Raw genomic sequence first — 14,071 nt, 5'->3', positions numbered from 1 at the left:
AGTATTATGACTCATAATTTATGAGTCATTATTAAGCTTAGCGACGGTAGCTAGTAGCTACAACTAAAAGTTAGGGTAATTATTGGTGTATGGTTCTTAAAATCTTAGCGTTTGATTCTTACAATAGTATTGTATGACACGATTTTTATCCATGTGGTTTGGGATCAGTAAAAGGGTTTAACTAAAGGTGTATGTTTTTAAAATTTTAATGTATGATATAATTTTAATCAATCTGTGTAGGAGTTACTAGAAAACTAACTAGGGATAACTGAAATAGAATGTAGGGTAATTATGAGTGTATAATTCTCAAATTTTGAATGTATTACACAATTTCAATCAATTTGATTAAGGGTCGATCACTTGACAACTTCATTAGAGATAACTACAACTGAAAATAAAGATCATTATGGGTGTATGAATTTTTTTTTTCTGTATGATTTTTAAAATCCTAATGTATGATAATTTATTTAATTTGATTAAGGATCACTAGAAACTTACTAAAAAAATGAAATAGATAAGATAAATTATTTTTAAAAAGTACAAAATAAGACGAAAATCAATTTATTTCAATAATAAGTGTTTAATTTTCAAACCTGAGGTTTGTAACTTCGAACAGATGCTTAATTTTTTTAAAAAGGCAAAGAAACTGCGGACAGAGCTGTTGACTTTTTTGACCCTGTTCGCAGTTACTAACTGCGAACACTATCTGAATTATTGAAATAGATAAGATAAATTATTAAAAAAAAGCATGGAATAAGATCAACTTATTTGTAAAAGTAAGCGTCTAATTTCCAAACTCGAGGTTTGGTTCCGTTCGCAGTTAGTAACTGCGAACACGTGCTTAACTTTTTTAAAAGGCAAAGAAGATGTTCGCAGTTAGTAACTGCGAACAGGACTGTTGACTTTTTATCACCTTGTTCGCAGTCACTAACAGGCCCATTATGCTCAATGGTGTTTGCAGTTAGTAAATGCGAACATGGTCAAAAAAGTCAACCACCCTGTTCGTAGTTATTAACTGGGAACAACTTCTTTGCCTTTTTAAAAAATTAAGCATCTGTTCACAATTATTAACTGCGAACAAAACTAAACCTCATGTTTGGAAATTAGACGCTTATTTTTATAAATAAGTTGATTTTCGTCTTATTTCGTGCTTTATTTTAATAATTTATCTTATCCATTTTATTTTTGCACACCATCTAGCATAATGGGCCTGTTAGTGACTGCGAACAGGGTCAAAAAAGTCAACAGCCATGTTCGCAGTTACTAACTGTAAACAACTTCTTTGCCTTTTTAAAAAATTAAGTACATGTTCGCATTTACTAATTGCGAACAAAACCAAAACTTAGATTTAAAAAATAAACGCTTATTTTTAGAAATAAGTTAATTTTCATCTTATTTCGTATTTTTTTTAATAATTTATCTTATTTATTTCAATAATTCAAACTTACTCACGGTTAACTATAACTGAATATAGAATTAACTACGGGTATATGAATCTTAAAATCTTTATTGTATGCCAGTTGTAAGCAATTTGATCAAGGGTCATTATAAAGCTTATCACCTACGAGTAACAACTAATTGTATGAAAAATATGGTATATAACTATATATAGGACATTAACTCACTATACCACATCAGGAACGTAAAACAGTTTACAAGAGCTGGGATCATAACCAGCAAAATTCAATTACAAAGAAATATTACTGAAACTCACATTACAACATCCTCTCATTTGTATCATCACGGTCAAGAATACTAGAGAAGGGCCAACCACGGTCTGGGAGAAGTATGATCTTTATGCACTGTGTCTAAATTTCAATACAAATGATCATGCCTACGGACTAGGGTCAGTCCTGCAATGAAATTAGATCCAACAGCAAATCAAATGAACGATCAATACAAGAATTATACGAAGTGACGTAGTATCTCTCTGACAATGTTGAAAGATCAAAGGTAAAACAATAGTACAAGGCAATAAAGCATATTTGAAATGTTTTAGCAGCGTTTTACAAGTAAAAGACCAAATTAATTTTCATGTCATCGTAAGTGTGAATAGAATTGCTTCAGCAAAACGGGGAGAAATGCGTAGAGCTCATGATATCCCATCATAAAAAAATCTTGCAACTTGCACTCTTGCAACTTGAGTTGTATAAAGGCTTACAAGTAGAATTTACAAGTAAAAGCCTTAGGATGGCAAAATCAAATAAAAGCCAAGTATAAAGGAAGCTTTAACTATAAGATATGACAGCACAGCACTGCACTCTTGCAACTTGAGTTGTATCATTGTGCAAACAAATTTTCATACAAGTAGTAATGCGTCATTAATAAGGTTGGTATTAATCTCTCACAGCAGCGAGTATGCTTATTCTCGTGATTAAGTACAAATCGTACCCAAATCAAAACAAGAATCTACCTAAAATTGACAAGAACTTTCACCTCCAGATGCAACTGAGATTGGATATTTTAAGTTCAGATAATCCATAAATTATGTGTATAAGATACATGCAAACCTGCAAGAACAAAAGAATTATTAACAAAGCCAAAAGCCTTGATCCCAAGAGCCGAGGATGAGCCGATGGGGTACTTGCAAAATATTTGGATACTTGTATGTTAGAGAAAGTTTGAACTAAATAAGCAAAATTTATATAAAAAATTCTTAACTAGGCATGAGGAAACTTGATTCCCAAAATAAGCACGTAATTCCCAGAGTTGAGGTTTGGATTTGTTCGTTGTTAGTAACAACGAACAAAGCTGTATGGCTAAAAAAAGTCAAAGACTTTTGTTCGCTGTTAGAACAAAGGAAGCCCTGATCAAACAGGTTGAAACCTTTGTTTGCTGTTAGTAACAGCGAACAAAGGTTTAACCTTGGGGCCTGGGGGAAATGAATTAAAATGATTTTGGAACAATTTATAATACGCATCAGTTCGCAGTTAGTAATTGCGAACAAAGATGTGATAAAAAAAGTCAATATTTGTTCCCACTTACTAAGAGGGAACAAAGATGTTGACTTTTATTGACCAGCATCTTTGTTCGCTATTACTAATAGCAAACAAAGTCTTGACTTTTATTGACCCTGTTTTTTGTTCGCTGTTAATAACAACGAACAAAACCAAACCACAGCTTTGGAAATTTTCGTGCTTATTTTGGAAAATAAATTTTACCCATGCCTAGTTTAAGAATTATTTATATAATTTTTTGCTTATTTGATTCAAATCTTTCTAAAGATATAATCATACAATCCCAATAAGGGAAAAGTCAATCAGATACAGGCAGAACATGAGTATCCCAGATAATTTCATGCAATTATAGCAAATTAAGCAAATGAAATGCTTGGATTCAGATACATCAAGCTGATAAGCCTAGGTTTATCAACCTACTTAGTTATCCTAGGCCATGTCGTTATCCTATCAGCATATTAAGTCCTCAAACACATCTTCCTACATCATCTGCTTGTCAATGACAATATCAGTCATTAAAATTGCATATACAAATTGAAAGAATTAAAACTTAAAGATTATATCACTCATACATTATAGTTATATAAAAAAGGTAAAAAAATGGCTGTGATTTTTTGTGCTGGCCCATGAGCAGGGGCAGGAGGGAGGTGGCTAATGACTATGGTAGGACCATACTGCAAAAATACGATTTTAAATACGGTCGCAGTAAAGGTCGCATAAGAGATTCCACGGCCAATTCAACTGATTTTGCGGTCAATAGATCCTATATTTCGGTCCGGTAAACTCAAAAACCTTTACAATATGATGATGCAACCTTGTTTTTGCACTATGGGTAGGACTTTTGAATTTTTAGTCAAGATAATGAGGGTAGGGTGAAGTTGTGCCTTCGAGACTCAAGGGAGAAATGTTCACTAGGGTACTGACTACTGAGTAGTGGATTACCCACACCCCCTCACACCCACACACACACATTGTGCAGAGGGAGAAGACCGTAACACCTCTAATTTTATTCAATTTTTTTAAAGCTACTAGTGCAATATTGTTATATTTATTTCTTTGGGTTTAGAGTGGAATAGTACTTGTATTTTATATTGAACTTAATAAAATTCTATTTAAATTTATTTGAGACTACCATTATTATTACTATAAGGAAAAAGTAACATTACTAGTATCCACATTATGTCTATCCGCTGAAAATAAATCAATCTTTGATTATACTCTAATAAATCCAAGTATGAGGTGTACATGCTCATAATAACTTACTTATTTTATGACCCACTACAATAAATTATATTTGCAAAGCAAAAAAAGAAAAATACTAGAAGAAAAAGCTCAAAAAAAAAAAAGAAAAACAACATTAAACAAAACTCTCTTCCCAGCTATCTCCATTGTCTCCACCCCTGCACCCACCCTCATCCCCAACCCCTACCCATCTCTCCACCCATGTACACCTGCCCTTCCCCACACCAAGACTTATCATTTTCAGCTAGATTCCATTTTTAGCCAGAGGTTCCGTTCTATCATGAAGCTTGTCATTTTGTTTATACTACATACTCCATTGAAAATCTATCATTTACAAGCCAGCATCAGCATTCTCATCATCAATTCAAGAACATAATCATCACCAATGAGATGTTTGATTGGCATCCACAGTTGTATCCAATGATGCACATGCAATTATGTGATTTAGATAAAAGAAAACCGCCTGGAAAAAGGGTCAATGGTGTTGATGTTGTGGAAAGGGTTCAATGATTTGTGCCCTCGTCACTTGGCTCCACTGTCTTGGATTTACTATGGATGGACATAATAGAAATAAGAAGGGAGAGATTACAAAAAGATGGAATGCTTGTATATTATGGATATAGAAGAGCAGTGTGCTCAGCCCCAACTCTTTGGGTGGTTGAGTAACTCCCAACATGTCAATACACAGTAAGAAAGAATACAAGCATACTGAAATCATTCCCCATCCCTCTACTTATATACAAGAACTATGTGATTTGAATTCAAATTCCTTTCCTAACTTTAGCTATAACAGAACAGCAACAAACTACACCAGCGTTATAACAAACGACTCAAGGTCTAACAGAAAGATGCCTTTTCAAGAATTAATTATCAATAAACTGATTCCTTTCTTCTTTCTGCTGTAGGTGAGGGCTGGCTACTGTTTGGGCTGGACTTGTATTCACAGCTGAGTCCATTACAAAATATGAAGTTATTATTGATCTTGGATTGAGGCTCACATTTATTTTTATTTAGACCTTGGTTTATGTTGATGATATAATATGGTTTTCAGAATGGATGATTGGGCTTATGATCATATTTAAGGTTCTTATTGATGGTTGTGAGAATGCATATTCTAATAAAGTTGATTTATAGAATTGATTTGCTAATGACCAAGGCTTAGTGAAAACAACAATGAGCTTAACACCATATTTTTGAGTAAATAAGCTTTATAGGGTAGACTACATTTAAAAATATTTCGAAAATCATTTGAACTATATTTAAATGTATCCTTGGTTTAGATATTGGCAACCGCTACTATAACGAAAAGTTGTATTTTTCCGGTTTTCTAAATTATTTAGGGGAAATTGTCAATAAAAACCAACTTTGCTCGATCCCCTTAAAATAAACTCACCTATTATTTATTTTAAATAAACCTACCTACTAGGTATATTTGCTAAAAATAAATCCATCTATTGTTTATAACCATCTTCAAACCTACTTTTTAAGTCAAGCAATTAGGAATAAACAATAATTGGGTTTATTTTCAGTAATTACACCGAATAGGTAGATTTATTTATAAATAAACAATAATTGGAATTATTTTCAGCTGATTGAGCAAATGTTGATTTATTTTTTACAACCTCCTCCATTATTTATCATTCATATTTAGTTAGTAAATAAGGAATGTTACCATTCCAATGCTCTAGAAATAAAAGGTGACTATCCACCTAATTGTACTCGCACCAAGAATCTTACCAATCTAAGTTCAGCTTATATGCAAATTTCTGAGGAAGTCTGCAAGCCTGAAATAATTCAAGTTATAGTTGGTCACAATACTAACAAACATATTATACAACCAGGAGTTGAGGATGGAAAGCTCCTTACCTAATATTTTTTGCTATTACAGTTTCGCCATCGGCAGCCCCAAGATGACGTAGCACGACTTCCTCAACACTGCCATCACGATATGAATGCTGAAGTGAAAGATGAAAAGAAACATCAATTATATAAAATCCAAAACTGCAGCATGTCAACGAAAACTGGATCTTAGCAACTAGCAAGTAAAGAAATAGGGTTTTTAAAGTACCAAGAAGCATACAACACTTTCCATAGCTTTTATTAGCATCACATAACAAAGTATAGGTACATAAGAATCAGGCAATAGTAAATTACAATCGACGCATGATTCAAGAGTCATGTTTTTTTTTTTTTAAGGAATCAAGAGCCTTGTTTAGTTCCTAGTACAGCACAAGAAACCATCACAATATAGGACAGAAACTAGGTTTAAAAGTAGACATCCAAAAAGGAACTCCTGAATATTATGCATACTGATATTAGGCCTTATAAACTTATTTACTATAAATGAGTTAGAGATTTCCGAATAGATTAAAAGGGTAAATTCTATCGAGTCAAAACAAACTGCGGTCACAAATGCCGGATGCATTTGCAAAAACGGTTGCAGTGTCGCGAAAAGAAACTACAACGGAGTACAACACGAAACACGCCCGATGTGAGTTTTAGAAAAATTTTACATAAGGAGAGTTTTAAACTTGTACTTCCATTTTTATTGTTGAACTACTATTATTATGCAATAATATGTCCATAGCTATTATAATTGTACTATAAGAGTTACAGTAGTGAATTATTAATTAACTTATTAGTTAATCATTTTTTTTAACTAAAACTATGAGCAACTATAATTTAATTGACTTTATTTAGTCAAGTTAATGGATATTAAACAAATTTGAATGGGGGAGACAAATAATGTTGTAACAGTGAAATGGGTGTTACACATTACGTATTGGTCATCACGTCATTTTGACAATGTAAATTCATGCACCGATATATAACGGAATTTAATATCGCGATAAAACTCAAACATGTTACATAATGGGCATTACGTAACGTAATGTGATAGTTTTTATTCCATGATGTCACTCTGATTTGTCTTGTTGTATCCGGTTAAGAAAATATATAAACATAAGATGAAAGAAGCAAAGATATGAATGCTACTATGGATTCGTTGACACATATAAGATTAGGAAGCATGTTTTGAAAGAAAGCCTATGGATTGCAACCATTTTTGCAAAGATGCATTAAAGTAGATTGAGATAGTTTGGACATGTGCAAAGGAAGACAATTGTGAGGAAAAAATCACGATTGATTATAAGAAAAGTCGTGATAGGCCTAAGAAAAAGTGGGAGGCGCAAATTAGAAATGACATTAGTGAATTGCACCTCTCTAAGGATTTGACTAGGTATAAACTAGTTGAACATGTCAAATTTGTATCCTAGACCATTGGTAGCTATCTTTTTCATGATTATTGTTGTGTCTTTATAATTTTTTATTTATATTTCTTTGGTTTGTTTTTAGTTTTTATAGTTGTCTTGCCTTGTCTTGCTTGTTTGTCTTGCCTATAGCGTGTTATGTATCATTTTGTAGGTCTTTTCACTGCCTGCAACAACCTTATCACCTTTGATAAGGGTATGGTCTGCAATCCTCCACCCCTCCTAAAACTCTGATTGTAAAAGTTATGAGCGAGATATAGTAAATATGATAATGATGATGGTGCTGATTAATAACAATCATAATCAATTCTAAATGTTAGACCAATTTTAATAAGGGAAATTACTTTAATCAGTAAAATTAGTTATAAACAACACTATGAAGTTTCAACTTAAAACCAATAAAAAAAGTTACTTTTTTAAATTTTAGTAACATTTAACCACCCCAATGCCGTTAAGTGCTCCCCTTTGGGAGGGTTTGTTGGTTGAATGTATGTAACCTTACCTGAGGTTTCTAGTTTACCTCTCATTGCAAACATTATCCGCAACTTCATATAAAAAGTGCTCGACTAAATGAGACATTTTATTGAATTCCATTGTTCGACAAGTTTAAAAAGGTGCACAAAAGCTAAGAACACTTTGAGAAGCCACTAATCACAATTTTCTAATACCATTATTTCATTAGCTACATACAAGACTCAAAAGATACAACCAGAAGGAAAAGCGCAGAGGAAGCAAACACTAAAAGATTCGAAAATTCAGTTAAATATGCCTCTGTAAGGTTACCTGGGGCTGGCCCTCAACCAAAAACTAGAAAGACCAAAAATGTGGGTACTGAAAATGTTATTTCAAGAGAGCACCAAAAGAACTAGTTAACCTGACAGCAGAAAATCACAATTCGAGGGGAGCAATAAAAATTAAGAGCTTAAGCACTACAAGATTCCAATGCCTAAAACAATGGTAGGGGACAACCAATTGATATTCATACCTTGTAAAAACAACTAGTTCCGAATGGGCACGATCCATTTCCAAATTCAAAGTACTTGCAATCGATGGACCTGAAGTTATGAAGAGCTCAATCATTTAACTATAATTTAGTTCTCAGAAACAGTAAGTTCACCTCCTATAGGGATGAGGTTGCAAGGGAAGAAAAAAACATAATTCCACGGATGTGAAAAAACATATCCAATATACATAACATATATCAACAAGAAAATAAAAGGGGAATGTGTGCACACACTTGCGTATAGCACTAGATATATACTTCCTCAGTCCCTTTGAATTTGCTCACATGACTCAAAAAGAACTCACATATTTGAGTCATAAGATGCAAAGTCAAAGGGACATAGGGAGTATTAGTAATATTCAGACATAGACTAGGCAAAGGCTAGATGTCTTGGATATTTGGGTATAATAATTGTGCAAAACTCCATTGGGCATTATTCTTCAATTCACTTTGCTTGTGTTGTTTGCTCCTTACGTCCTTTACAAAATTAAATCTTTGTTTGTTGCTCTGCTACGCTTTGGGTAAAGAAAGAGCAACTATAGGAATCAAATTGCCAATGAGCTTTTTATGTGCAAAAAAACACACTTATATATACATGCACATCAAACTGCTCGTTTCATCTTTTATACGCCGGGCAGCTGGTTCAGTTAATTTATCATAGTAGATGTGTCACTCAACTCCAAATTTATATCAATTGTATTTTGTGGATGACTCATGTTCTGTAAGGCTGATTTTTCCTCTTTCTAGTCCTTAAGTGTGCTTTTCAAACCTTGTCTGATCTGAATCTTTTTGATTGTGCATAATTATCACTAAATCAGGTTCTTAATGTTGCAGTTTACCACAACAAAAATTTTTTGCATTCAACTTATTTAAGCTTGGCGATTATTATTTTGGAAACATCGTGTTACTGTTTTCACTACATAGGCTAGAGATTATTGGTACTTAAAGTAAGGGGAGAAAATTTTTTCATATGTCGGCATTCTGTGCTTGTGCATATTCATCTTAGTTGGCAACTATCGTTATATTTCCTTAAATGTATGTGTAGTAATGTCTCTTAACCTATCTATTTAACCCAAACCAAACTCTTCAGTTCTTGCACAAGCAGTCTTCAAACTCTTACTTAAGAATATTTACCCTGAATCAACCTAAACCGGATTGAAATACCTAATTGAAAAGTCAAGGAATGTCATTGTAAGATATAATAACCAAAGAAAAACCAGGAACACTCACAATCTTTGTCTTCAAGGACCTCATATTTGGAATGATTTCAATTAAGGCTAGCAATTAAAAGAAGGAACTTACTTAAGTTTGGCCTTGTAACTCTCAACAATTTCCTCCTTCTCCTCATTAGAAAAATACCAAATCACACTTGGAATGACAAAGTATGAAAGTTTGCGACATATAGGGCAGGCCCTCAATGTAGAATTAACATCCATTCCAGAGGATGGTGAGCTGTTACGCCAACCCCTGATGCAACTTATACAAAATGGATGGTCACATTCTGACAGTAAACCAAACTTCCGTTCACCAACAGGCTTTGTAAGGACACGTTCTAGACACACACTGCATTCTATCTCTTGACTTTGTTTCAGTGCTTCAAGGTGCTTTTGCATTTTCTCACAAGTTTGTGAATGTTCCTCTCTCTCTTTAAGCCTATAAGGGTGTAGGCAGTGTTTTCCACATGTTGGACACAAGTCACCATGAATATGAGGACACTTATCCCCTCTGGGACAGGTTCCAGCAGCAGCAAATGAACATATAATTTGATCAGCCAGTCGATCACTCCTAGGATGGGGAACAAAATCATCTTCAACATAACCAGGATTCTCAGGCTGTTGATTCCAAGCTGCTTTACTGGAAGGAAGGCACTCTCTGCTAACTGGTGACAGTTCTGGCTGAACACTAGAGACTGGAGCCATCCCACTGATAGTTACCCCAGGAGTCTTTGCTTCAAAGAAATTAATGGATGACGAGGAGCTAGAAGATTGGACCTTTGAAATTTTAAGATGGTCGTATCTGCAACGACTTCCATAAGCACAGACTCCTCTTTGATAAAAAGTGCATATCTACAAGCCAGAAGCCCATAATGGTGTAAGGGAATAAGATGAAACAATAAAATAGAATATATGGAGCAAGTATTTTGATATAAACAAAAAATAAGCAAGGGCATAAGAAATTAGTACATTATTTGCAGGGGCATTCCAATCATGTGCGTATTCACAATGCTCCCCTTTTAAACATGCTCCATGCTTAAAAAACTTGCAGAGAACCCTAGAAAAAGTCAAAGAACATCACAAAAATATTCAAAAGTTATCTTCATATAAGTCACAGAACATAAAGTCATCATTCATGAGTATCAACTGGAGAATGTCACAAATAAAAATAAATAAATAATACAGTAGAAACAAAGTAATGAAAGAAAGAATAGTAGTAATCAAAAGGAAGGTGATGGGGGGTGCGGGGGAGCATGGAGTTCCACATCAGTTTGCATATGGTGTGGTGTAGCATATGACATTAAGAGGCTGATTAAAGAAAAATACAAGCGATGTCAGTCATTTAAGTGAAAAATTCACATTCAACATTATTTGATTAATGCAGTTGTTCAGCGGAGTTTTTATATTTTGAAAACAACACATGATGTGACCATTTAATCATATCAACACAATTTTAGTGTCTTTAACACTATTTAATCTATGTGCTATTTTCGATCATAGTAATTTCATGAGGACAAATAATAAAGTTATGAATTTAGCAGTTTCAGCGCAAAAGGATATAATCTTAAGACAAAGAGAGGGAAGAAGTATTTTCTCAATTCACAACAATCTACACCCTGCTACTGCCCATACTTTAATAAATCATATTATGAGACCCAATTCACCAAATGGAATATTCCTACGGCTGACAAAAACCTAGAAAATCACCAAATACATTATCAAACTAATCAAATGACAAACAAATTCACCATTAATTAAGACCCAATTCAAATAAATTCCAAAAAATCAATTATCCTAATTGCTAGATTCATCAAAATTTTAAAACCTAGAAAAAAACAATATAACAATAATTTAACATTCTCCCAATCTTGAAAGTGTATAGCCAAATACCCTAAATCAATTATCTAAACTCTCAAGAAATTCAAAAAAAAATACCTAAATCAATTGTAGGATGAAATTACTAATAAATTGAAACTCTAATTAATTCCAACAAATTATATATGAAACCCTAAATTTTTAAATTACCACCAATTAAGCCAAAAACCAAATTGATTAACATATGTGGTTTGGGGTATTATATAATCATCAATCATGAATCGACAGGCAACGTTTAACATTTAACATTCAAAGAAATGTAAAATATATAAGTTTTGAACTTTGACAGAAAGAAAAAAAGTATATACATGGTTTTGGTGGCTAGCTGCAGCAGGTTCGGTGGGCCGGTCAATGACTGCCTGGGTGGAGTCGTCGCCGGACGGTGAAGGATGAAGGTAGCAGTTAAAGCCGGTGGCTGGCTGGCTGGCTGGGGCAGGTTCGGTGGTAAAGGTTTTGAAGGATGATTGGATGAAAGTCAGAAAATGGAGAGGAGAAGCCGAAAAGTGCGAATTGATTTTTGATAAAAAATAAAAAACAAAAAATCTCGTCCGGCATTTATTGAAGGTTGAAAAAAAAATCAGTTTATGTTGAAATATGGGGTGAAAGTTGAAATATAGTGTGAGAGGTAATTAATGAATATAATGTGAAAAGATAATTATTGAATTTATCCTAATGTGAATGCATTTAATGTAATTGTAGATAAACTTGCCTATAAATATGGAAGTTCACCAATGTAAAAATCAAACCAATGAGTAAAAACATCTTCATCTTCTAACTTTTACTCATTCTACCTCCTCCTTATCTCTCTAAATTTTAACACGTTATCAGCACCAACTCTACCCTTAATAATCAAGAAGGTAATATTTTTAAAAATCTGATTAAGCATTTTTCTTCATCGTACCCACAAATGGACTAAAAATTAAATGGTGTCAACATCATCATCCAAGGTGTTTCTAACACATTTTTATATTTTATAATTGAGCATAATTCCATGCCCTTCACAACAAACCCAGCAATGACTGATTTAAATAAGCTTGGACATAATAATCCCAATAATACTAATGGTCTACCAATACCACCAACTCGTAATTCACATGTACGACTAACTAATAATCCACTAGTTCCACCGACTAATATTCCACCAGTACGACCAACAAATAATTCATCAACACAACCAACTAATAATGTCCCAACAACATCAACTGAAAATAAACCCTCACCAAGTAATAAAAGAACCAAAGATGATGAGGGAGAAACAAGTACTAAACGTTGCAAAGATGATGAGGGAGAAACAAATACTAAACGTTGCAAGATAAATTTAAATGACCCATAAAATAATTAATTGGACAATACGTCACCTTTACGGATGACAATGACATTTTATTGCTTTTGTTATTATTTTATTTTATACCGCCTATATGGCTGGTTAATTTTTTTTTACCGCCTAAATGGACGGTTAGTATTATTTATTTCTTTTGTTATTCTTTAAACCGCCTATATGGCTGGCTAATTGTTTTTCTTTTACCGCCTAAATGGACGGTTAGTATTATTTTTTATTCTCATATATTTATATGTGCATTTTTTTATTTGCAGTATTTGCATTTATATCCATGTGCATTTTTTTTATTTACCTTTTACTTTACGTATTTCTTTTAAATACACATAAATAATATGGTATATTGTACAATTTGGGATAACCCTCTATAAAATCGGATTACCCCAATTTTTTTACCACATACCCCTTATCCGTTCAACTTTACTCTTTACATCAAAAACACTCCTTCTCTTTCTTCCTTTCATCGACAACTTACCACCATCACAAAAACAATCCATCTTCTTCCTCTTTCCATACTTTTTAGATTTGAAGAAAATTTTGCCAAACTCAAATTATATATCTCCTTAATTATGGGTTTAATGGTCCTTCTTGTAGCATTAGGAATAATAATAATTATGAAGAAGTAATTTACTTTGTAATGCATTTTGTATGATAAATTATACTAATGTAAATGCTATTTTTTTTTACCCTCTTTAGCATTTATTGTCTTTAATCTTTTTTTTCCTTCTCCTTGTTATTATTATAAATATTATTATTATTATTATTATTATTATTATTATTATTATTATTATTATTATTATTATTATTATTATTATTTATTGTCTTTAGCAAGTATGACAGAAATTACCAAAAGACTATTCAACATATTAGACTTAACTGGACAAAAATTTTTAGAATGAAAAGAAGATGCCATCATATTGTATTGGAAGTAAAAGAAAAAGATCCAATAGATGGAACTCAAGCTACCAAAATAAAGGTAGCTACAAATCAAGAAGTCCTCTTGAGGCACCATATTCATGATAGCCTTAAATCTGAATATTTATTCATAAAAGATCCCAAAACATTGTAGGACTCTCTTGTTGAAAGATTTGATCACCACAAAAGGGTGTTTCTTCCACAAGCTAGCCATTTTCTGATTTTAAGACTCTCAGTGAGTACAATTCAACATTATACCG

General features: G+C 33.0%; 1 protein-coding gene across 4 annotated transcripts; it reads right to left on the bottom strand.

Annotated features, from left to right (window-relative positions):
• Positions 1-1,583: 1,583 nt before the first annotated feature.
• Positions 1,584-12,110, bottom strand: LOC130803849 (E3 ubiquitin-protein ligase makorin). Of its 4 annotated transcripts, none has more exons than XR_009039944.1 (8): positions 11,869-12,110; positions 10,655-10,742; positions 9,774-10,537; positions 8,454-8,523; positions 6,066-6,154; positions 5,937-5,983; positions 2,414-2,510; positions 1,584-1,853 (listed from the first exon to the last, which is right to left on the bottom strand). XR_009039944.1 is itself a non-coding variant. In XM_057668052.1 (7 exons), coding segments are annotated over exons 1-6 (1,050 nt in total). In that variant the 5' UTR covers positions 11,871-12,110; the 3' UTR covers positions 1,584-1,853; positions 5,937-5,946. The 4 variants fall into 4 exon arrangements, 2 of the variants coding, with proteins under 2 accessions (XP_057524035.1, XP_057524034.1); XR_009039945.1 differs by having other exon boundaries at positions 2,437-2,510; XM_057668052.1 differs by lacking the exon at positions 2,414-2,510.
• Between the last annotated feature and the right edge of the window lie 1,961 nt (positions 12,111-14,071).

The sequence above is a fragment of the Amaranthus tricolor genome, chromosome 17, assembly GCF_026212465.1.
Source record: "Amaranthus tricolor cultivar Red isolate AtriRed21 chromosome 17, ASM2621246v1, whole genome shotgun sequence".
Classification (NCBI taxonomy): Eukaryota; Viridiplantae; Streptophyta; class Magnoliopsida; order Caryophyllales; family Amaranthaceae; genus Amaranthus; species Amaranthus tricolor.
This window is presented reverse-complemented; position numbering and strand designations above follow the sequence as displayed.